At 42.3% G+C, this 26065-nt stretch overlaps 4 protein-coding genes across 4 annotated transcripts; 2 read left to right on the top strand and 2 right to left on the bottom strand.

Moving 5' to 3' along the window:
- Positions 1-1454: 1454 nt before the first annotated feature.
- RHO25_000317 (uncharacterized protein) lies at positions 1455-4811 on the bottom strand (the record flags this gene model as incomplete). The annotated part of the gene is made up of 1 exon (XM_023592938.2): positions 1455-4811. One exon carries the CDS (start codon positions 4809-4811, stop codon positions 1455-1457), a length of 3357 nt encoding a protein of 1118 aa, XP_023459061.1.
- A 1083-nt stretch (positions 4812-5894) lies between these two features.
- On the top strand, positions 5895-6797 carry RHO25_000316 (uncharacterized protein; the record flags this gene model as incomplete). The annotated part of the gene is made up of 2 exons (XM_065602002.1): positions 5895-6212; positions 6279-6797. The coding sequence occupies 2 exons, from the start codon at positions 5895-5897 to the stop codon at positions 6795-6797; spliced, it is 837 nt and encodes a 278-aa protein (XP_065458074.1).
- Positions 6798-7476: 679 nt separating this feature from the next.
- On the bottom strand, positions 7477-9141 carry RHO25_000315 (uncharacterized protein; the record flags this gene model as incomplete). Its single annotated transcript, XM_023592936.2, has 1 exon — positions 7477-9141. One exon carries the CDS (start codon positions 9139-9141, stop codon positions 7477-7479), a length of 1665 nt encoding a protein of 554 aa, XP_023459055.1.
- Positions 9142-10591: 1450 nt separating this feature from the next.
- RHO25_000314 (uncharacterized protein) lies at positions 10592-11227 on the top strand (the record flags this gene model as incomplete). The annotated part of the gene is made up of 2 exons (XM_023592935.2): positions 10592-10682; positions 10740-11227. The coding sequence occupies 2 exons, from the start codon at positions 10592-10594 to the stop codon at positions 11225-11227; spliced, it is 579 nt and encodes a 192-aa protein (XP_023459054.1).
- Between the last annotated feature and the right edge of the window lie 14838 nt (positions 11228-26065).

The following is a 26065-nucleotide window of genomic DNA, read 5'->3' as shown; positions in this document are numbered from 1 at the left end:
CTAGTCGCGCGTAGCTATCATGTGGCGGATGAATGGGTAGGCTGTCTCGAATGTCCGGCGAATTCCCAAATCGTTCGGCGGTCGGTACCAAGTCCAAGATTGGATGTCAGCGAGCGACAAACAAATAAAGAGAAAAGCCAAGTGGTGAATGAGAGAGGGAAGGAGCAGAAGTAGAAAGCGGAATGATTAGCGGAGAGAGTCCTCGTACAGCAGCGCAGCAGATCTGACAGACGCCGCTCGCCATCTCTCGCTCGCGAGGGCCAAGAGGCTGGCGCTTCTGGTTGGTTGGCCGCGGAGTGCTCAGAAGGCAGCGTGGCAGTGCACAGGCTACAGCACGACGAACCCGCCGCCCGGCCTTCTATCGCTATGCACAACGAGCGTTTCATCAGAACTGCTACTCCCACTTCGGCCAACAACCCGTTCTCTCGGATGTTCAAGCGTGAGATCTGACGCCGTGCCGGCAACATGCCATGTCCAAACCAAACACGATCGACCACGCTCCCATGCCCGTTCGAGTTCCCAAGCAAAAGCTTTTCGAACGCACGGGTCATCTTCCATCCGACGATCCTATTCCCATTCATGAACAAATACAGTGATAGTATCACAAAACATCCCACATGACCACCATCTCCAAAATCTACCACGTACATGGCTTGCATTGTCTCTTTGTTCCGCGGACGCACAACGTATCGTAGTACGCCAAGCTCAAATGCAGCCTACTGCACCTCTGCTCCGTTCCATGCATCACCACGCGCCAAACGAGCCTCCACACCTACTCAAGCCAAGCCTTCTCCAAGCCGAGAATTGCGTATACATTTGAACCTTTTGCTTTGTTCAAACGCATGATTAGTCTGCAATTTTTTCCTCCTCTTGACGATTCCCGGGCTTTGCCATACCGTAAGCACAATGCGGCCGCATTGTCCGCATGCAAAGCACACGCACGCGAGCAGAGTCTTCTACTGTGGTAGTCTCACCCGTACCTTACCAGGGAGGTACTGCCTCCTAGTTTGCTACAGTAGCTATGTGAGAGCCGGCTTTCAAGCAGTATCGCTCTTCCTAACTCCGTCTTGGGACTTGCGCATTCCATGATCTCACTCTGCCTGGCGTGCGTGTTCTGTGGTGGCGTGCCAGAGATATGTGGATCTGTCTAGAACTGTAGTAGGTTCTGCTTCAGCAGGGCTAGCAGAAATTCTCAGTATCGCTGTTCTCGTAGGCATTGATTAGTCGATGTGCAAGGATATCTTTGTGGCTATGCTCTGATGCGAATTTGTAAGCAAACAATCTGGTCGGTTGCCATCATAGATGCACGACGAATTTGCAGCTGGATCGAAAGCAGGACAGGAGACACGTTGAAGGAGGCACGCAATGGTCTTCTAAGGGGTAACGAGCAGTCACTTCTGTGCAAGACACATCTCTATTATCTATGTCATCTCATAGGTACTTGCCCCTTCCCTTCACGGCGGAGGTGCACCCGGCGACGGTGAAGAAGTCGATGGGCTCTGCACCTCACTCGACCCCTGCCTCACCCTCGCCGCATCTTCATCAACGCCACTATTTCCAACGCCAAACCCGTACTGCGTCTTCTTTCTCCGATTCCTGCGATCACCATACTGTTCATCGAACTTCCTAATCGCAGCCAACGAGCCCATGTCCTCGCTAATCGATGCAGAGATCTCCTTGATCGCCTTTTCGAAATGCCTAGCCGATAACGTTCGCTTCTCGGGGAGTTTGAAGTCTTTGTCGACACCCTTCTTGCTTTCTACCAGATCATTCTCTTCACGCACACATGCGAGCGCGGCAGAGACACAGAGGTTCTTGAGATCGGAGCCGGAATAAAGAGGGGTGTCGGCAGCGAGTTTGGTCAGATCGACACTGTTGTCGAGTGCTTCGTCATGAAGGTGGATCTTGAGAATAGATTCTCGGTCTTTCGCAACGGGCAGATCAACAAGGAGTCTTCGAGGTAGCCTTCGTAGTACAGCATCGTCAAGATCAAAGGGTCGGTTGCTTGCAACCATAATGAACACATTGTGCGAGTCCATTCCATCCCACTCACGCAAGAACTGGTTGATGATCTCGCGATGCGTGTTTCGGTTGCCGGCAGAACTGCGACTGCCAAAGATAGCATCTGCCTCGTCGATGAAGACAATGCAAGGCGACAACTTCTTAGCCAGGCTAAAGACTGCTCGTACCATCTTCTCGCCCTCTCCAACATATTTCTCATAGATCTGAGCACCACTGACTTCCAGGACTGTAGATCCAGACTCCTTCGCAACAGCTTTCGCCAAAAGCGTCTTGCCCGTTCCTGGAGGACCGTAGAGCATGAGTCCTGGCAAGCGATCGGCAGCTAGCACACCGTATTTAAAGGCATCAGGCCGTAGCAGCGACAGTGAGCTCATTGTCTTGAGCGCATCGATAGTCTCGGCAGGAGCGTGAACTTGATCAAAGCCAGCTTTGATGTTGGCGGCGTCGATAACACCAGTCGAGAGTTTACTTTCATATTGGTTCAGATCCTTTTTGATCTTCTCCAGTTTAGATGGAGCCTTGGACGGGGTACCGTTCGACTCGAAGTTATTAGTATCAGTAAATGGCACGCCCAGGTCTTTGCTGCGCACGTAGTCGGCCCAGTCGCGCTCGACCTGAGCCGCTTGCCTTGTGATCATGGTCGCAAGCCCGATATGACTGGCGTTCACTTGATCAGAAACAGCGTGCGTTTCGGAAAGACCAATGGCAGTAAGTACTATACGTTGAACCATATCAAACGACATGACATTCTTCGCCAGAATATCGTCGCCAAGCCTGAGCTGCCGCTGAGCAGCTTCCGTGAATAATTCGATCGTTTCGCTCGGTCGCAGACTGCGCAACATTCGCTGAATATGACGCAGATTGATTTCCAGAATACGACTATACGGTGGCATTGTGATGTTGTCGTTCGCCGGTGTGCCAGGGACGAACTCAGCCTGATCATGCTTCGACATGCGGAAGACGGCTGGAACAGATAGCGTTCGGAAGTCATCCAGAGCTTGTGGTAATGATACAAAGTCAGAAGGATCGCAGCAAGAAGAGCCAACGATCACTATCCTTTGGCCAGCTCGGCGCCGTTTCTGAACAACGGATACGAGTCTTCTGACGATCCTCTCACCCACCCGTGAGACAGTAATGTCTCGCAAATCGCGGATGTGTACAATGGTGCATTCTTGGTGCTCTGCGGGCGCTTCATTGTTGCCGTCCATTGTTTCTACTGTCAAAGAATGCTGCCCTTGTGACTCTTGCTGACTCGAATTACGGATCTGCGTTGCAAGCAGACCTGCTGCATCTGGCCGCCAGCAGCCAGCACTAGAATGCCACATTCGCCAAAGTGCTTGATGGGAGATGTCTGTTTTGTTCGTGTCCTTGTGCGCCCTCATCTCCGATTGGCTCAGGCTGAATTTGCGCAGTGTATTTCCGCTTTGACCAAGCTTAGGTGCATCGAGAATTTGCTCCAGGAGATTCGTCAGTCGGGCAACGTCGTATTCTTGATCGTTGCGTGTATTAGCGGGAGTAAATGTGTTGGGCTTCCAATTTGTATCCAGATCAATGATGACATCTTGTGGCCCAACCTTGCTCAATGCTCTTGCCAACTCGAAGCGGCGGCTCATGAGCTGTTTTCTGAGGCCTTCCAGGCTGAATGGCAGCGGGTTCCCAGCACTACCGGGTTTTCGTGATTCCGCATCCTCGTTCTGCTCATCGTCCATCTCGTCCTGATCGTAGGCCTGGTCCTGATCGTCCTCGGCTTTCCTCTGTGAAGGGACAGTCTGTGATGTATATCCACCGAATACGTCGTATGCTAGATTGGCGAAAGATTCAGGTGAGTCTGCTCCTTGTCCGACATAGTCGGCCGCTAGATCGGCGAGATCATTGGCGTCGAGTCGTATAACGTGTGCTCCGGAAATCGCGGCGAGATCTTCAACGAAGTCGTCCATTTGGACATGCGAGTTTGGATCATTGCAATACAAGGACAAGTCAAGCCTCGATGCTGCCTGCGAAGAGGCGTGCGGTGTATTGCTCGCAATGGAAAATGCCGCTTGCACTCCAGCCTCTGCTTGCAATATGGCCCAACGTAGGAGAGCATGTGGATTCACGTCTTTATACAGATCCTCCGATGGCTGAGCTGTGACTGGTGCATCTCGTGGCTTTTCTGAAACAACGTGCTCCTGATCAAGAGGGGTGAATTTGTGATCGAAGTAGTTCTGATCGAAAGACTTCTTTGGCGACGAAGCAGTTTTTTCAGTCTGCGGCGGCACTGTGGAGGTCGTCTCCGGAACTAGACCCGGGACAGGCCATGCTCCATAGTAGGGCAATGTGAATAGTGTATGGCCAGTCTCGTTGTCCACACAGCGCAACACCTTCGCGTTCTTAGCCCGCCTATCAGGCTTTACGGTGTCGACGTAGAGCTTGACATTGTGCTGTAAAAACCAGTCCGGCAGAGGCGGTGGTTTAGGGATGCTGCTGCCCCCTAATGCTTCCTTCTTCCTCTGCCTGAACGTCTTACCCACCAGCTTGGGCTTGCGTGTGCCATCACTCTCGATCGTCTCATCCTCCTTCTTCACCGTTGCCGCATCTTGTTCGCGCGCTTTTTGCTCCTCTGTGCGACTATCAAGTGCGTTGTGATCATCTGACGAAGGGTTTTGTCCGCGACTGTCCTGCTGCGGTCGAATGGTATGCCCAAAGCTTCGGAGCTGCGGTTGTTGAGATACGCGGTTTCGGGATTGTGATGGAGCTCGCACTCGACAGTTGCCGGCCAAGCGAGCGCTGTAGCGCGCGATGCAGCGCATTCGGTATAAGAGAAACCGGTCAAGGTCGTCGAGGCAAGGGATGTGGGTGAGCTGCTTCCTATCTCAGAAACATTGAAGGGCTGTCTCGAGCTTTCATGCACGAAACCGGACCCAGGTCCGCCGCTGTCTTCGGTCGTGCTCCTCCTTTGTTCCCGATCCTTTCTCCTTCAACAACATCGCTTCTGGTATGCACAGAGTGGCTGCACTGAGCAAGTCGATAACTTGACCAAGAGAACACCTCCACAACAGTTGTACAAGAATGCCCTAGCGGATCTTTCACTTACCTACCAATGCCTCACTCAGCAACTACCAGACGTCCGACTTTGCAGCACCAATCACTAAGAAGATCAAGCTTCAGTGGCGCATCAGTAACATTTCATCCCGTATGCCTAGAAAGACATATGAAGCGCGTACACCTGGCGGCTCCAGAGATCTTCATCCGCTATTGACCAGATGAATCTGTCTGTGGGAATAAGACTTCACGAGAGTATCTTGGGACAACTTCGCTTGATGTTCTATGTTCGCCTATTCTACCGTTCGTGCTGGCGGCGACATTACCCACGCAGTCAGTATGCGGGCTCGAAATATCGAGTATGATTCGAAAGCAGCACACGACATCACCTGGGCCTTCACCGGCAATCCTGGCAGGTATCCTATTGACGCTCAATAGCGATCGTGACGGGCGGTATTTTCACCAAGTCACGTGCAACAGACGAATAGACTCGTTCGCCTCAATAACAGCTGCGTGAGAGCTTTCAATAGAGCTCTATTGAGCAGTGCACTGCCTGTTCTATCGCTCAATGGCCGATCACGCGTCTATAGTGATTGAGCAAGTCACTGGCGCTGGACCTCTATTGATGCCACAAAGATAAGTACACAAAGGCTTTGTTCAACTTTGTCACTCTTTCCTCCAATTCATATACTCGAGCATACCCTCAAGTGGCAGACACAGGACCAGCACCAGACCGCGAAACCTCGTTCCACGCAGAACACGGGACCAAACAAGCAGTTCCAAACAAGCAGTTCCAAACAAGCAGTTCCAAACAAGCAGTTCCAAACAAGCATTTCCAAACAGCACGAAACATGTCCAACTCCGACATCGAAAAAGGCGCAGGCGCCAGCACTTACGTGCAACAACCACAAGCTGCTCACGTCGAACACAGCACGTCCTTCCTCCCGACGTACGAAGAGCACCTCAACGAAAATCTGCGCAAGTTCGGCCAGCCCGATGGACAAGACAACGCCAAGGCCTTCGACCTCATCGAAGAGCCAAAGGCCGGTCGTAGGAAGTGCATGAAGCGAGAATACCTCATCCTCGCCATCATTTTCTTCCTCATCTGCGCCATTGCTCTGCCACTCGGTCTGGTCTTCATTATCCGCAACCACCACTCTGATCAAGAGGTACGAGAAATCAACTCTACCACTTCCACTTCCGTTCAAACGAAGACTGACTTTGTCTCTCTTCAGCCATCGACTTTGCAGACACGTCAAGCCGAAAGCACCTCCTCCAGCATTACACCTGTCACCGCAGTCCTCACATCTACTGTCGTGCCTGTGACGGTCTACGTGACCATGACTCCAACACCAGAAGCCTCAACTCCCACCATCACCGTCACGCGTACTCAATCGCTGTCCACATCGAAGCCAGAGACTACCGCGACATCAGACGCTTCAACAGCCACCGTCACAACTCTCTCAATCGTCACAGCGACACCATCGACTTCAACTTCGACATCATCTACATCCACACTCTCCAAATTCGTCCTCAACCCAGCTCTCATCCCCAGCATTCAGTCCGAACTCGCCGAAGCTTCCTCTTCTCGCGCTGCAGAAGAGACGAAAGCTACAGCGACGACAAAGAAGGAAACTACCACCGCAACAGTCGTTTCTGCAACGACCATCGAGCCACCGACTACAGCTTCCAAGGCTATGCAAACTGCTCATCCGAGATTCGGCTTCTGTGGTGTCGCCGGCTCGAATTGTTAAGAGCGATGAGATGATTGAGCAAGCTTGCAGGATTGGAGGCTCGCAAAGGGCATCTGAGGTTCGGCATTGAGCGTTCGCTCGTACTTGGACATTTTGGTCATGGAAGTTCAAACGATTAGCATAGCGTTCTTTCCTACTTTTGCGATATTAGATCAGCGGAGCTACTAGACAGAAAGCTCAACAGTAGCTAGTCAGCAGTCAGATCAACTACTTCCTTCGCAATGGAACGAAATACCATGAATTGAAATCCTTCCAACCTCACAACATATACTTCATCCTTTATCCCTCGAACTTGTTCCGTCGACGTCTTCTATTGCCGTTCCTCACCCAAAGTCGCGTTGCGCGCAATGACCTAGCATTCGAGTAAGAGATAAGAGTGATTTGAAAAACAAGTCTTTCCCGTAGCATAACCTAATCCTGATCATTTCGCACTTAATCGTATTTACAACTATACACAGTCTTCCTTTCCATTTCAAAGCAGTACCGCCAAACAAGGGGAATCCTATGAAGAAGCAAAAAGCACACCCAACGCTCATCATAACACAATTCCTTCATGAAAAAGAAAGAGAAAACGCCCATCGCTCATGCCGCATCGCTTGTTTCATCACCGAATCAAACAAACAATCCTCATCAAGCGTACCCATCATTCCTCGCCATTCCGCCTCAGGTTGCACATGAATCACAACCACCCCAAGTTGGCTAGTAGTCCTTTCACCTCCGCATCCTTCAACCCATTCGTACTCAAATGCCGCACCTGACTCCCCTTCTTGAGTCTCGAAATCCCGACAGCAACCTTCCAAGCCTCCTTCTCATCCAACACAAACGTATACCTCTTATTATCCGTATCTCTCGTCGTCGCCCTCAGCACATGAAGAGCTCCATTCCCATTCGGTAGTCTGACCATTCCATCCTCGACACACTTGAGAGTCCAAGCTTTAACGTCCCATTCTCGTTGTCCGACTTTTCGGATATCGTCGTCGATTTGGAAGAGTTCGGTGTTGATGCTTAGGACGAGACCATCGGTTACGGGGCCTTCGTTGGCGATCAACTGGGAAATGGGGCGAGAGGGGGATTTATCGCTGAAGAGGTAGACGGCTTTGATTTGGATTTTGTTTTCGTCGGGGGTGGAGTAGGGTCCTCGCATGGAAGGGGGAGGTGTCGTTCGAGCGGTGCTAACGCTTTCGGCGTAGCTGCTTGCGCTTAGGCCGGAGATAGATGAGGCGGAGGATGTGAAGGCCGTGGATTTGGGTTTGTCGTAGGGGCGATAGGAGTATGCCGTGTCTGTGCCAGCTTGTGACTTTGCTGTTGGACGTTCGTATTTCGAGGGCGAGACAGGTGTTCTCGTGGGAGTCGAACGGACGCTTGCAGCTGGTGCAGCTGCTGATGCTTGTCGAATGCGCTCGATCTTTTCCTTCTCAGCCTGTCTGGTCTTCTCCCAGTCTGCCTTCTTCTTCTCGGCCAGCTCCCGCGCCTCGCGCTCCTTTTGCTCCTTTTCTCTCTGCTCCTTTGATTGCGCTTGCTCCTTCTCTCGCTGTTCTTTTGCTCGAGCCTCTCGTTCGCGTGCGATGCGTTCTCGAGCTTCGCGTTCACGCGCCTCCTTCTCTCGGGCACGCGACTGCTCCCACTTCTCCTTCTCCGCCTTCGCCCTTGCAGCCTTCTCTGCTTCTTCTCTCATCTTTTGTGCTTCTTCTCGTTTCTTCTTGAGCTCCTCTTCTCGCCGCCGTTGCTCCTCTCGCTTGCGAGTCTCCTCTCTGGCTTTCTCCCACGCAGTCTTCATATCATTCGCTTTAGGTGTTGATTTGGGTTGAGGTTCTGGCTCAGGAGGAGGCGGAGGAGGCGCCTGAGACTCTGGTTCAGGTGGTGGGGGAGGTGGAGCCTGGTATTCTGGCTCGGGCGGCGGAGGAGGAGCTTTCTGCCAACTATTTGGCGGTGGCCCCGTGTGCTTTGAGCGCTGGCGTGGGCCGTTTTCACCAGCGCTTCCACCATTTTCCGACCTCGATGCATTGTGCTCTCCTTGTGTCTTGCCCAGTGCCCATGCGATCACACCGACGCTGATGACGAGCACTGTCATACCCACACCCGCGCCGCCCGCTGCTACCAGGTTCAGCCACTGCTTGATGACCGGGGTCACCAGTGAGTAGAGGCCAACGACTAGCAGAGTAGATGCGACACCAGCGAGGAAGCTGTTTCGATGTGGTTGCATCGAAGGAAGATATAGAAAGCCCGAACCGGCCGAGTGTGGTGGGATGATGAAGATGTCGTAGTTGCCATCAGGCAGACCTCCTCCCGGTGGCCGGGGATTGGAGCCATGCGGTGGCGGCGGTGGTGGAGGTGGTTCGTCCATTGTTCGTTATTTACACTGGGTACCCTTGACCGTTTGACGGGCACCGTCAGAATGCTACCGGTGGTTGGCGTCGTTGACAAACGCTCTCCGTAACCGCCTGGATACTGCCATTCGTAGTTGTTCGCTCTTGTCGCCGACAGTCGTTGCGTGTCACGGCTTATTTCGAGTCCGTGTCGTTCGAGGGTGCGGTTACCGTCTCATGAATGACGCTGCTGCTGATTCACCGCACGTCAAGCAAAACTCCCGAACGCCGGCCACGAACCCGATGCGCAAAGAATGTTCGACGTGTCTCCAATAACTTGCTCGGAGGGACGGACAGCGAGTGGTGTTTCGAGGTGTGCGGGCCGCTGCAGAAAGGCGTTCGTTGGAAGTTCTGGCGTGTGTTTGTGAAAAAGGATGTTCCCTGGTCGAACGAGTTTCTTCACGACTGGAAGGCAAAGCACGGACGTCACACACGATCCTGCTGCTCGCTCGTCCCGAACACGGGCAGATGCTCTTCACGGGAAAGAGGATTCGCAGCAGTTTCAAGCAAGGCGCAATGGGATATTATGGTGGCGAGGTCCATGTCCTCTTGCACCTCCTTGTTGGTGTGCAGCGACCCATGTCCCCGACCAGCGAATGAACAGCGTATCGGCACACTTCACGCCCTCCATTTGATCAATTCTACGCGCCAAATACTCTCGCTGCACTCGCGATAGGCCCAATCTACTCGCATTTCTGCAATGCGATGCAGCTAGAGTCGCGACGGACGTGCCATCCCTCACCGACTGCTGCCACGTTGAAGAATGCGATGCAGCAAAGTATTGGCGCCGTCGTGTCGGGCTCAGGAACCACAAATAAACAGATGGCTGGTCGCCTGGCAACGCAAGCTCAGACGCTGATGACGTGAGCTCTCCAACCACCGCCGCAACTTCAGTGCTTCACGTGCTCTGCAACATGCACTGCGACGAATTCGTTATAGGGGAAGAGACACCGTCTTTACTTCATGCGCTGGTGCGTATCTGCTGCAGCTCAATGTGGCTTTAGTGGTTTGCGATTGACCGAATAGGGTGGACTGGCAGGGGACGTGTTCCCAGCACAACCATGCAAGGCAAGAAGGTGACTCGAGAACTCTATGCTGGGGCACACTGCCATCACAATGGCTTGAGCCGGAACGGAGAGCCTATTGTGCATCGAAGTTCATCAGTTGCACCTCACTCCATCTTGAGAGCATAGGCGTAGGCGCTGCCAACTTCAATGCAATCGTCTCACAAGCAGGTTTTGCGGAAGATGCGCTGTGCGTCGTTCATCCTGATGTCACTTGCTTTCATGTGACACTGCCTTGCCGCAAGGTACCACAATCACGGTAAGACTTACGTTGCTCAGCATCAAGAGCTCTTCCCCATCTCCTCAAGAGTCCTCTCAACTTCTTTCATCCCACAAACAACAGCAGAAGAACAAGACCGCCACCATGTCCGGCCGTCCATTCTTGACCGACGAACTAGGCACAGGCCTCCGAACAGCCCAAGTCCTAGGCCTCACAGCCTCCGCTTTCCTCGCAGGTATACCTCCACCCATCCTCAACACGTTTCCCGCTCCCCACTAACACCTATTCCCAGGCAAAACCTTCGCAGCATCCTACAACGCTGCCCCAGCTCTCCTCCAAGCTCCCGCTCCTCTGCTCGCCAAACAATGGCAAATCCTCTTCACCCGCGACAAACTCCTCGCTCCCATCATCAGCCTCTTCTCTAGCGGAACATTCGCTTGCCTCGCCTACCGCGACCAAACCTGGACCAAGCCCGCAATCCTCTACACCACAGCCTCTTCTCTCCTCTTGGCTCTGATTCCATACACTTACCTTCTCGGGGAGCCGGTCAACAAGAAGCTTGAAGAGAAGGCACGCACGCTCAAAGCTGAGGAGGCACCAGGTGTGAAGAGAGAGGAATCTGTACATGGATTGGTGGATACGTGGGCTTCCGTGAATTTCGGACGCGCGGTTGTGAGTTTTGTGGCCAGTGCTGCGGCGATTTGGGCGGCGGTCGAGAGACCAGGTGTTGTGCCTGCAAGTGCGACATTGGCAACTGGGGCAAACAGGATGGGCAACTAAACTAGAAGGCCAAACAATATGGTAGAGCAGCACGGAGAAACCACCAATTCCCGAAGCACATTAGAAGTCTTACAAATGAAATCATGTCCTTGAAGGGACACATGCTCTACACAACATCACCACCACCACCACCATGACCATTACCAACAACATCCGGGTACAACTCCGTCGAATTCTGTCGGTTGGCATGGTGGCCACCTCGCATGAACCGGCTCAAGCCATAACTGCCGGAAGATACACGTTCCGTTCCGAGGCAGTGGTATATAGAGCTAGCTCGTTCGCTACCTTCTCTTAAATAGAACATAAATCTTTACTATACTACCGTTTTGTTACCTAACTAAATACTCTCTATAGAGGAGCCTATCTATACTAATTAGTATAAGTTTTTTATTAATTCTTATATAAATTAGCTAGCTAGAAGAGCGTAATTAGAACGAGGTTAAACCTATATATAGTATTATTAGGACCTTAATTAACTTCTAATTATAGCTAATTCTTAGCGAAACTATATCTAGTATAGTATTTTAGATATATAGCTACTAATAGAAACGCTAAAATCTATATCCTTTAGTTAATTTAATATCTATAGTACGAACTATTAACTATTTAAAAGAGGATTACCTATATATAGTATTATTAGGACCTCTAAGTAGCTACTATACTATACTATATATACTTATATAGTAATAATACTAATAATATAATAATATTAGAACTACTAGAGAAGCTATAGAAGTTTAGCGACTTAATTAATACTAGTAGCTAGAAGTATACCGAACTAGATAATTAAGCGATACTAGAAGTTATCTATAATTAAATTATATACTTTCTTAATAACCTTATCTTTTATTATAATAGAGTACTATTTAAAGAAGCTATAAATACTTTTAGCTATCTTATAAGTAAGTAATAGAAGATAACTAATAGGCGATTACTCTATAAACTAATTAATATACTACGCTACTAAGGAGTTCTTATTTAGATTACTAAGTAAATACTAGTAATATATATTAGATAGGCGCTAGAACTAGAAGAATACTAACTCTAGCTAGAAAATAAAGTAAAGTAATAGTATAATATTACTAGCTTCTATAAACGATTAATTTATAGCTCTTAGTAAGCTATTAAACTATAGTAGTTATACTAATATAAGGAACGATTAGCTTTAAAATAAGCGACGAGTTTACTAAAACTAGTAGTAATACTAATACCTCTAGTATATAGTAATATAATTAACTCTAAGAACCTACTAGAATAACTAGCTATTAGTAGCTAAGAACTAATTCTACTACTAACTAGTAATCCTAGCTAAATATCTACTTATACTTCTTAGAACGAATACTCTAGCTAGAACTAGAACTCTACTAGTAATTAAACTAGATAAGTATAAGAGTAGAATATAGTAATATATTAAGCGCCTCTAGACTCTCTATCTAGAGATATTAAGAATAATCCTTGCCTTCTTAGTTTATATACGTTCTGCGTGCTTTTATCCTATACTAAGTATAAGCGGTACTAGCTATTATACCTTAACGTCTAATAAGCTACGCCTCTCGAGCTATATACTCCTAGCTCTTATAACTATCTCCTCTCTCTAATAGAGCTATCTTAGCTCGTAGAGAAGACTATATATTTCCGTCGTCTTAGTATAGTATCTAGTACGTTCGTACTACTTCTTATATACGTAAATATTAAGTCGAGCCTTAGTTCGTAGCTAGTTACTATATAGCAACCCTCCGTAGTAACGGGCTTATTAATAGTATATACTATCGGCGCTCGTACTATAAGGCGCTAGTATACTATAAATTCGTCGTATACTCTTCGTATATTTTCTCTATTAACTATCTATATTTAGTAAGCTCTCCGTATCCGACTTATATTATATACTTAACTATCTAGTATTCCTCTCGTACGCGACCTATAAGCAATATACTTCCTAGGAGAACTGCCGCCGCTTCCGCTACTCTAGCCGCTAACCGTCTCTCTTATATAGTAGACGACCTACCGAAGGCAGAGGACGACGACTACTAGCGCTGCCTTCTATACCTCGTAGACTATAAGTCGCGCGGTTCGTATACGTATCGTATACTTCGAGTCTACTAACTCCTTATACCTAGCTATCGAGCTACGCTATTATAGCGATATAAAGCTCGGCTAGTAGCTAAACTATATTCGCTATAGTAAGTCTAACTATAAGTGTATTTATATTACTAATCCGGACCTTATAAAGCAGGCGCAGCGCGCGCGCTACTACCGCCGCCTACTACGTATAAGTAGGCGCGCCGCACGTAGCTAGTAGCTCCGCCGCTACCTCGATAATATAGGCGAGGCTATCGCTACTACTCTTAAGCGCCTATAGAGCAACTCGGGTAAGTCCGCCGGTATCTTCTCTATACCGAAGAAGGCTAGCAAGGCGCTAGCTACTAGTATACCCTCCGCTAATAAGCTCGTAGCGACGAGTATAGGCCTTGCTATCTAGCGTAGTATATTCGAGCTAGAGTACGAAGTATATCTTATATTCTACTAGTTACTTACTTATCCTATATAGTACTAATTTATATAATAGAAGCTCTATCTACTTAGCGCCTCTAGCGAGGCCTTAGACCTCGCTGTCGCCTCCGCCTACTTCGGCTAGTCTACTTAGAACGAGAGCGAGCTCTCTAAGCTCGAGAAGAATAAGAAGAAGAAGAGTAAAAAGGAAAGTAAAGAGAAGAATAATAAGGCTATAGACGTAGGCGTAGCCGGCGAGTAGCCTACGAGCCTCGCGCTTTTCTTCTACTAGGCTCTCGTAGTACTTTTACGTCTCGCCGGCCCTAGGCTATATACTTCTATTACGCGTAGTATACGCTATACCTACGAGTACTATAAATAAATACTTTCTCTCCTCTCGTAATATTTTAGTTTTCTAAATTCTCGTATCTTAGCGATACTTATATCTTAGCGATACTTAGCGTTTAGAATTCTTAGAATTTTCTGCTATTCTACTAACTACTAGTATTACTATTTCTTCCGCAGTTTCGCCTTATATATAAACTACTTAGTTTCGCGTTACGCCTCGAATATATTAAGTGCCTCGTAATCTCCGATATATTCTACTAGCTCCTAGGTATCGTATTCCTCTAGCTACTCGCGCTATCGAACTAGGTACTTCTTTACGCCTTTCTCTATATAGCTTTCTAGTATCCTCTCGACTTCCTATTCGCCTTACTTATCTATAAGTAGTAGGCTAGTATCCTACGTATCGCCGTCTCGCTAGAGTTCTAAGAGAGATATATAGAAGATATTATAAATCTACGAGCCGGTTAGTAGAGCTAGGCGGTACGCCTGCTTTCTAACTATATTAATAACTTTAAATAGTCTAGCGAATTTATCCGCTAGCTTCTTCGATAGTATTTTTAACTAGAGGTTTTTTATAGATAATAGGACTAAGTCGCTAACCTTAAATTCTATTAGCTAGTACTTCTAATTAAAGTACTTAGTCTAAGATTCGCTCGCTTATTACTAGCGCTTAGTTAGCTCTTTATAGTTCTACTTTAACTTTTCTATAGTATTCTTCGCTACTAGTATCTCTCTCCGAAGAAGCGCGTCCTAAGCTTCGCTTACGTCCCTTTTACGCGTTTCTATAGAAAGGTCTAGATTAAACCTATATACTACTCGAAATAGCGATATCTTAAGCGTAGTATTCGCGCTATTATTATACGCGAATTCCGCTAACGATAGGATAGACGCCTAGTCGTCCTATCGCTCGCTATAATAGATATATAGGTACTACTTAAGCGTCTAGTTTGCGCGCTCGGTTTAACTATTAGTCTATAGGTAGAATATAGTACTTAGCCTACGTTTAATATATATCTCGTAGTAGAAGTCTAACTAGAACTAGCTAGTAAAGACTAAGTCTCTATTGCTTACGATACTAGCTAGTACGCTACGTAGTCGTATTACTTCGTTAATTAGAATATCCGTAAGCTCTACGCTAGTATAGCGCTTTATTATTCGGACGAAAGTTACTATCTTCGAGTAACGATCTATAATTATAAGGATCGTATCGAAGATACGGCCGTTCTACTTACTAGGTAGAAGATCTATAATAAAGTCTATAAATAAATCTTTCTAAGGATAGTTAGGTAGTAGGAGCGTAGCTATCTCGCTATAGAGGCGATAGCGCCTTACTTTTGCTTTCTAATAGCTACTATACTACTCGACGTACTACTTTATATTGTTACTAACCTCCGGCTACTAGTACTTCCGCTTAACTAACTCTACTATCTTATCTTTACTAAAATAGCTCGCTAGGATATCGTCGTAGTATATATAGATTACCTACGTCTATAATACTAGGTCGTTCGGTAGGTATAGAGCCTCTTCCTAGTATATATAGCCGTCCTTAACAGTATATTTCTCGCTCGCTACGCCTTCGCGTTCGGCCTACTTATATAGTACTTTTGCTTTCGGATCGAGCTATACTAATATAGTAGTATATCTAACAATTATATCCGAGACGTTAGCGTACGGCTACTCTTATATAGCAATAGCGCTAGCGACTCGTAAGAGTAGAGTAAAGCTAAATAGACGAACCGAACGGTTAACCGCTAATATAATATACCTACTATCGAGTAGCGCTACCCCCCCGCTCTTAACTACCGCTATAACTACCTTTAGAGTATCTAACTAAGCCTAGTAAGTAGCTTTTATACGGGTAATAACTAGGCCGCTTATAAGTATAGTACTCTATATCTAGAGTTTCTGCTATAGTAATAGTAGGAGGTTACTTATCTCCTTTACCTCTTATACGTAGTCGCTACGTCTAGATAGCGTATCGGCTAGGTTAAGCTTACTAGCTCGATAGCTAATAGTAAAATTAAAGAGGGCGAGGAATATCGCCTACTTTACTTATATACCTATTAACTACTTAACGCCTATAAATCCCTTAAGGTTAGCGTAATTAATAAGTACCTTAACCTTATACGTAGCGCCTTCGAGGTATAGTCGCTACGCCTTAAATGCCTTAACTACTACGAGTAGTTTCTTATTATAAACCTCGTAGTTATATTTAGCGTTAATTATCTTCTATAAGAAGAAGGCAATTAGATACTATTCCGCTTCGAATAGTTAGCTTAGGATACTAGCTACTACGAAGTTAGAAGCGCCGGTTTCGACTCGTAGGTATAGTATAGAGTTAAAGTACCTTAGTAGTAGTATAGTCTAAAATTAATTTTTTAGCTTATAGAACGCCTACTTCTTAGCTACTTCCTACTTAATTAGCTCTAGCTTCTTTCTATCCTTTATACTCTTTAATAGCGCTATTAAAGGTACTATAACTCTCGAATATCCGAAGATAAATCGACGGTAGAAGTTCGCGAATCTAAGGAAGAATTAAACTTCTATTAGCGTAGTTAGAGTTAGCTACGAGGCGATTACGGCTACCCTACTTAGGTCTATCGTAACGCTACCGGTAGTTACTACGAATCTAAGGAAGTCGACCTTTTTCTAGAAGAACTTATACTTAGAACGCTATACGTAGAGTCTAAACTTATAGAGCCTCTTAAGTATAGCGTATACGTCTCGTATATATTCCTCGCGTATTCTACTATAGATTAGGATATCGTCTAGGTATACTATATAGCTTATATCGACTAGCTCTACTAGCGTACGGTTAATATATACTTAGAACGTCGCTAGTACGTTCGTTAAGCCGAAGAGTATTACCTTATACTAGAAGTAGCCGTAGCGCGTATAAAACGTAGTCTTCTAGCGGTTACTTAGCTTAATCCGAATATAGTAGTACGTATCGGCTAAGTCTAAGGACGTAAACTATACGGCTCCTATAAGCCTATCTAGCGTCTTACTAATTAGAGGTAGTAGATACCGGTTCTTAATAGTAATCTCGTTTAGCCTATAGTAGTCGATATATAACCGTAGCTTGCTATTCTTCTTTAGTACGAATAGGATAGGCGTACTCGCCTCGCTATCGGAACGCTCGATCTAATCGTGCTCGAGTCCTATCTTTAGATACTTCTTAAGCTCGTCTAATTCTCGCTCCGACTAGTAATATAGTAGACGGAATAGTAGTATAGTTCCCGGCCGTAAGTTAATCGTATACTCTATACTATTAACTAGCTTGCTTCTTATTTCCTCTATCGGATTAAGAATATCGTTAAAATAATAGAACTCCTTAGAGATAGGCTTAACCTTATCGCTTATCTTGCTTAGGCTTACTATAAATACTACTAGTACCTTCTAAAGATCCTTAAAGAACTTATAGGCTTCTCGGACTTCGAACTTGCTAAAACGATCGTTACTATATAGCTATTTATCTATAGCGCTACTAGCTAGTACGCGCTAAGTATATCGCTATAGACGGCCTAAGATTACGTTAGGAGTTAGTATATTATATATATAGAAGATACTACTTATAGATCGCTTCTTACTACTAGAGTCTACGATCTATATACGTATATAGTACGTACTATAATAGTGCTCTAATTTACCTATAAAGGTAGTAACTAGCAGCAGGGCTATATTCGGCCTTATTAGCAGGTTATACTATAGTATAAAGGCCCTTAATATTATATTAATATCTATAGTATCGTCGAGAAGGAAAGCGGCCGGCTTGCTACCTAACTACGTTTCGACTTCTCCTTCTATACGCGTCGCTAGTATACTCTAAACTAGTAGAGAGTTATCGCTATCTAGTTTAGCGCCGGTAACTCGTATATTATCTCCGGCGTCTTAGCTTTTTTCGTTCTCCGCTCCTTTACTATAGTTACTCTACGAATAGCCGGCTTATTACTATCTTTCTTAGAGTTCGGGCAGTTAGGACTAATATAGCTAACCTCGTTATATACGAAGTACGTAGGTTGCTAGCTCTTACTCTTACCTTTACGTCTACCTCTCGGCTTACTACCGTTAGTATCGCGTTAGCTACTAGTCGAACCGGAGGCCTCTTTATAAGGAGTATCGCTATTAGTATACTTATACTTAGCCTACTTACTCTTAGTATTACTATAATACGGCTTATAAGGTATAGCCTTCTTAGCTTACTCGAAGCGCCTTACTAGAACGATAAGGTCGGTATACTTATTAGGGACGGTATAGTTCTTAATAATATCCTTATATAGCGATAGCTTTAGTTTTACGAGGAACTAGTATACTAGCTATACTTTAGTATAGTTACCTAACTAAGACTCTAAGTTACTAAGGTCTATTATAAACTATCGTACGCTCTAGCTCTTACTCTAGCGTATATTCTCGTATTCTATAGTTACGAGAAGTATATAGTTCGCTTAATCTCCGATAATATCGTATAGGAATTAATAGAACCGAGACTAGGTATATTCTATAGATAGAACGCCTAGGTATTTATTATACTATACCTCTTACGCTTTGCTTACGAGGTATATAATACCTATAATTACCTTCTAGTAATCTGTCGGGAACCTCTTTAGTATAGCTATAAAGTTTACTTCGAGAGTATAGATAAATTCGCGTACCTTCTTTATAGTCTTACTTTTAAAGAGCTTAGGTATATATAGCTTAATAGACTTATATAAGCTATACTCGTCGCTTTTAGAACGTACGCTACTCGTATAACTTACGGACGCGCTACCTTACTAAGATATTAGCTATCTAAGGCCTAGCGCTATCGCGCTTAGCTATACTAGTAATTTAATTATCTATACCTCTCTTAGTAAGCGTTCGTTCTTAGCCTTAAGAGTACGGATCTCTAGCTATTCGCGTAACGTATTATTTTTAGCTTAGAGGCGCCTACGTATTATATACGCGTTACTAGCGTCGTCGGTATTATTTATATTCTCGTTCTATTCCTCTTTAGCTTATACTATTCCGGATTCTAATATCTCTTCGATATAGCCTAATAGCTATCTATCGTTCGGTACGTCGTCGTCGCGATTAGTCCGCTAGATAGATACGTTTCGCGTAAGTATAATAGGCCTTAATAGATCGCTACTCTCGATAAGGTAGAAGAATTATAATTATAAGAGTAGAATATAGTAATATATTAAGCGCCTCTAGACTCTCTATCTAGAGATATTAAGAATAATTCTTGCCTCCTTCGTTTATATACGTTCTGCGTACTTTTATCCTACGCTAAGTATAAGTAGTACTAGCCGTTATACTTTAACGCCTAATAAGCTACGCCTCGCGAGCTATATACTTCTAGCTCTTATATTCTTCCTCTTAGCTTTTAGAGATTAATATAGAAAGTTATTCTAAAGGAGATATAGTTAGAGCTATATATCTCTTCTAGAAGAGCTTTATATTCTTAGATTAGGTTTTAGAGGAAGAGGCTAATAAAGACTAGATCTAATATTTAGTAGCTAGCTATATATCTTTCCTATATAATTATTCCTAGCTCTAGAGCTAGCTATAGTTAGGCTTCTATAATTGTTTTAATAAGCTTATCTACTATAGTATATTAGGTTTAAGTTATATTTCCTTTCTATTTTAAATAATAGAAGTTAAAGTCTTCTACTACTATATAGCTTACTTTTATATTCTCTAGAGTTTATAATAGTACTTTTTAGAATATAGAGATAGTCCCTTCTTATCTATAGCTTATTAGCTCTAAGAAGTTATAGTAGTTATAAATAGAAATAGTTCCTATAGGTATCTAGACTTAGATAGTTACTAAGTTATCTATATTATAGAAGAGTAGTTTCTAGCTATTAGTTCTAATTTTGTCTAATATAAGTATTACTACTCTTAGGTTCTACTAAAGTAGGAGGACTATAGAGTATCCTTTCTTAGCCTTAGTTCTACTATTTATAGTATTAAGCTATAGTTCTTATAGTACTATTACTATAGTCTCTTCTATAGCTTAGCTATTTAGTAGTAGAGTTTAGGTAGTATTTAATCTATTAATATTATATTAGTAGATTATTAGAGTTTAGCTACTTATAGGATTTATAGGATTCTTAGAAAAGAAGCTTAATTAGGTTAATATCTATATCTTCCTAGAGAGTACTTATTACTCTTTAAGTATCCTTATTCTTATATATAGAAGGGAAGTAGAGCTTATTTACTTGCCTCCTACTAGCTATTACTATTACTATAGTACTTAGAGGCCTACTTTTATATCTAATATCTCTCTATAGAGGCTTAGCTAGTAGAGCTTTCCTCTTAAGAATTATAGATTCTATAGTACTATCTCCTTATATTAGGCCTAAGGCTACTTTCTATTGCTTTTTAAACTACTCTAAGAATACTCTTACTTTAGCTTTTATAGTAGCTTTATAGCTATATTAGAGAGAGTATATCTTATAGTCTCTCTTATAGTTATAGTATTTAATTTTCTTCTTCTTATAGCTATCTATCCTATACTTCTTTATATAGTTTCTATATATTTCTTCTATAGCCTTATAGTAGATAGTAATATATCTAAAGCTATTATACTTAAAGTATTATATAATCCTCTACTATAGATAGTATAGTTCTACTATATACTATATTAACTTAATAGTAATACCTCTTCTATATATTTCCTTTATAGTCTATCTATCCTATACTACTATTACTATAGATAAGAAGTTAGTCTCTCCTCTTACTTTCTAGTTCTTAAGCTAAAAGGCTTTCCTAATTTTAAGCCTATCTAGGAACTAGATAAAGTTATCTTAGTCGAGCTAGATCTAGCTATTTATATCCTCTAGCTTCTAGAATATTCTAATACTATATATAATTACCTAGGTACTTAGTATTTCTATCTAGGCCTCTAGGTATATAGCCTTAAGCTAAGATTAGTTCTTCTCTAGTCTACTTTTCTTTCCTTCTCTATAGAGAATAACTTTAAAGTCTCTACTTAAGAGCTTTTATATAGCCTTAAACTATTATACTTCTAGTTTCCTTCTAAGCTCTTTATAGCTTATCTTCTTTGCTATCTCTCTTTCTTCTTAGTTTCCTATTCTTACTAAGATAGTTATAGATACCTAAAGCTAGAGCTTTAGTATTATATATCTAATTTAGGCTATCTAGACCTATATTTTAGAGATAGTAGTATTAGGTCTTAGGTAGCTCTAGAGAGTATTCTAGATAGCTTAAAGAGTCTAGGACTCTTCCTAGTAGAGAGCGAAGTAGAGGAGAGCCTATTAGGCCTATTAGAAAAGAAGAAGAGTTAAGAAAAAAGAAAAAGTTATCTAGATATCGAGGTAACTCTAGATCTATTCTATAAGTATTTTTAGGTTCTTTTAGATTATTAGTTTTAGAGTATTAGTATTAGTAGTTATTTTCTAGCCTTACTAGCTAGAGAGAGATAGTTATAAGTAGATTTAAGCTACCTAGAAGTTAGAGTCGTAAATTCCTTCTTCTAGGCTCTTTTCTTTACTTATAGCGTCGTAGTATCGGTCGAGAGAGGTTATTACGTATTAGGAGGCCTCGAGGCCTCCCGCCGTCGTCGTTATCGCCTACTAGAACGCGTTTATATTTTAAAATAATAATAGTAATTACTTAGTATATAGTAGCTAGAATTAAAGCTAGTTACTACTAGCTTAAAAGCTTTAAGCTATACTTTAATCTATTTAGAATTAAGCCTCTACTTTATATATAGTATATTTAGATAGATACTCTTTAAAGTATTTAATCTTAAGTATTATAAATAACTCTAAAGTCTCTATAATAAGCTATTTACTATATAAGCTTAGAACTAGGTACTTAAAGCTAAAAATAATAGCTTAAAGTAAGCTATTACTAATAAGAAGAAATATAAAACTAAGAGTAAGAGCCTAATTAATAACTAGTATAAACTAAATATAGATAGTACTATAATATATAGCTCTTAGAAAATAAAGGAAGCTAAGGACTTTATAGCTTAATAATAGCTAAATAAAGAAGTAGAATAAGCTAAGAAGAAGGCTTAGAAATAAGCTAAGAAACTAGCTAATATATAGGAATTAATTATAAAGAAATAGCAGAAGTTAGAAAAGTATTAAATTTAGAGGTCTAACCTATCTAGGTATAGCGGAATAAAATAAAGTAAAACTTCTCGAAGTAAGTAGTTAGAGAGGCTTAAGTTTCTATCTACTATAAGCCTATAAAGAAATACTCTCTACTAAGAATTCTTAAAGCTTAAAGTACTACTTACTTAAAGCCTAACTATTAGATAGAGAGATATAGTATCTATAGAATTTTAAATCGTAATACTTCTTCTAATAGCCTATCTCTTAATAGCTAGTTACCTTTCCTTAGTTTTATCTTCTATTATAGTAAAAACTTTTACTTTACTTATATCTCTAAAAGCTAAGACTATACTTCTTATAAGTTCTAAATACTAATAGCTTAATAGTAAGTATCTCTTCTTTTAATATAGAGTATACTACCTAGCTTTAAATAACTCTAAGTTATCTATTCTCTTTCTTTCTTATTATTATCTCTATATAGCTCTTATAGTATAAGCTAAATACTCTAATCCTCTTTCTAGTTTAAGTTACCTAGGTATCTCTACTTCTTTCTCTTCTAGAATAGAAAGAATATTATTAGGTAATAAGTATAGTTAGGTATCTATAGTATCTCTAATAGATAACTAAGATTTAGATAGGCTACTAAGTAGAACTTAGATTCTATTCTTAGGTTTAACTACCTCTACTATTACTAGCTAGGCCTCTCTTATCTTCTTTCTAAGTAATAGTAAGCTTAACTATACTTATAATATACTCTATAAACTTATTATTTAAAAGGTAAAGTACTACTATACTAGTTTCCTTCTTAATACTTTATTATTCTTATACTTCTTCTTTAGCTCTTACTAGATAGCCTTTACTATCTCTTTCTCTAATACTACCTTTTTATTCTCTTTACTAATATAAAGCTAAATCTAGTAGATTGCTTTATAGTTTGCTTTATTAGTTATTAGAGTAGATATTAAGGTCTTAATAGTTAAGTATAGATCTTCTCTTTTAAGAAATATAGCTATCTTTCTAAACTATTATTCTAAGTTCTTCTTAGAGAGTACTAGATATAGTCTCTTTACTAAAGTACTATTTATCTTATCTTAATTCTATCTTATCTTCTAAAGAGTTAACTTTAGGTATATATATTACTAAGTTCTTCTAACTATAGCTAAGAAATAAATTTGTTTTATATAGTAAACTAGGACCTATATATCTTAGTATTTAGTTCTTAGTATATATATAGGTAGAAATTTCCTTATACTAGATAGACTATCTAGTAGAGGATTAACTATACTAAGACTCCTCTCTTTTAGCTAGAGCTTTTAGAACTCTATCTTCTAGATAGCTCTAGAGTAGATATTATACTCTAGGCCTTATATATAGTATATATATTAATAGCTAAAGGAGTATACCTCTCTAGTACTTTCTAGTATAGGAATCTCCTAGTACTACTATATTTATAATAAAGGTAGGTTTATAACTCCTCTTAATTTTAAGTATATTAGTTTATCTAACTAGGCCTCTAGAGCCTAATTATTTAATCTTCCTTTAGATTCTAGAGATAGTAAGAGGTTTAGTTAGTCTCTAAAGTATTATTAGCTAATAGTAGATCTCTCTAGAACCTATCTTATAACTATTCTTTCTAAATATAACCTACCTAGTATAAACTAATTCTCTAGTTTTATAAAATCTTCCTTTAAATAGATAGTAAGTTCTATCTATATAGCTATCTTTAGGAGACTCTCTCTAACTTTAAGAGACTCTCTCTAATAGTCTAACTACTTTTCTAACTTTATCCTCTTCTACTTTCTAGTAGTAGAGAAATACTAGACTAACTTCTAGTATTATTAGACTATAACTTTTGTTTACTAAGTACCTAGTCTAAGTATCTTATAGAGTTTATTCTCTATCTTTATATAGCCGTATAGTATATCCTTCTACTTAGAACTAATATATATTAGATATCCTATCTATCTATATATACTATTCTTTCTACTATCTAGTTTATACTTATAAGACTACTCCTCTTACTTCTAACTCTTTTATAGCTTTAGATCCTACTATTACTTTTAAGTCTCTTACTAGAGTATCTTAACTCCTACTAGGAGTACTTACTATTATATCCTCTAGCTTCTAGCTTTCTAGCTATAATATAAACTCGAGCTTATAACCTATTAAATTTAGAGGTCTAACCTATCTAGATATAGTAGAATAAAGCAAAGTAAAACCTTCCGAAGTAAGTAGTTAGAGAGGCTTAGGTTTCTATCTACTATAAGCCTATAAAGAAATACTTTCTACTAAGAATTCCTAAAGCCTAAAGTACTACTTACTTAAAGCCTAACTATTAGATAGAAAGATATAGTATCTATAGAATCTTAAATCGTAATAAAAAGCTTAATTAGCGTATAACTAAGTAAGAATAAGCTACTAAAGTAAAGATAGAAGTATAATATATTAAAGAAAATAAAGTAGCTAATAGATAGCTCTAGTAATATCTTAATTAATTAATTAAAGCTCTAAAGTAATTAAAATAAGTAGAGTTAAAGGCACTACCTCTATAGTCTATATTTATAGAGCCTATAAAGCTAGTAGCAAGTATATAAGCTAATCTAGCTAAACTATTAAGAATATAATAACTAAGTAGAAAGGTAGTACTAAACCTTTAGTTTAGTAAGCTTAATATATAGCGATTATAATATAGTTTGAATTATAACAATCTATGCAGTAATAGTTAAGAAACACTACCTTAAAAACATACTGGAATTGTAGGTTTACGAGGTTCTGTGGGTCACGTGGGGCACACTTCTATTCCGCTTCGAGCTTGCCGCCTCCAGCATCACACCTCACCCTTCGGCCTCGCTCTTTCATTCTCGGACGAAAGCTAGCATGCTCCAGATGAGAACACAGAATCCTTGCCAAGCAAGACTGCATTGGAAGTCGAAGTAGGGGTTTGACTCACAGAGTGATCTGGCCGTCATATTCTCATTTGCTGGATTCAGACACCTCATAGGCTCCGCCGAGGGCATATCTCCGCGTGAACGGACAATAACGGTCGCTCGGTCGAATGATACTTTACATACTGGGAGGCGCAAATGGGTTGACATGATGGTCACATCGAAAATGGAGAGCGCAGTAGAGACGGACTCCTGCTCGCTCTGTCGAGTGGACAAACCTTCCGCCGTATTTGCAAACACTAACATCGAATGGCTACGAGAGACGGAGTGTCGACTCAGCATTGAAACTGCTCAATCCAACTCATGCGAACAGTTGCGCTCCTTTGGTCTGGCCGCTGTCCCTGTGACCTTTCAATTGACGGAGATGTCAAAACGTGCGAGTCGCTCGGCTGGACAAGAAGACCTGGTCGCGCTCCTTAGGTCAACGAGGTGCCACCGTGTTCATGGAAGCTAGAGAGAGTATAGCTAGCTTTATGGTCACTCGCTTCATAGGCAGGCGCAACTTCAACGCCATGTTCCCATCGGCCGGCACCGAACTGCCTCAGAGCATGGAGCGTGGCTGTTACTCCCATTCATTCACTCTATGGTGGACAGGTAGGTACACTCAGATAATATGGCACGAATGCACAGTAATTCAACTGGGCACGGAAGCTGACAATTGCACAGACTTCGATTCTCACGAACGATAGGATCTCGCACAAGCACAGCACACCCTTCGTCAACCGCCCTCTCAATCAAGCCGCCATGTATCGATCTCAGGAGATGTAGACAATAGCGGTCATTCAGAGCGAGGCCATGTGTAAGTGGTGCGCTATTGCCATGGGTGAAACGTCGATATTTGAGTGAATTGATCTATTGACAATAGTTATTTATAACCGCTGCACTTGGCACCGTTGACCTATTGTTCCGTGAGTGAATGATCAAACGACAATAGAAACTTCACCTGCATTTCTATTGGTCGTTGCAAGAGCTCGAAACCTCACTTG

This window comes from Cercospora beticola, chromosome 1 (assembly GCF_033473495.1).
Source record: "Cercospora beticola chromosome 1, complete sequence".
Lineage (NCBI taxonomy): Eukaryota > Fungi > Ascomycota > Dothideomycetes > Mycosphaerellales > Mycosphaerellaceae > Cercospora > Cercospora beticola.
This window is presented reverse-complemented; position numbering and strand designations above follow the sequence as displayed.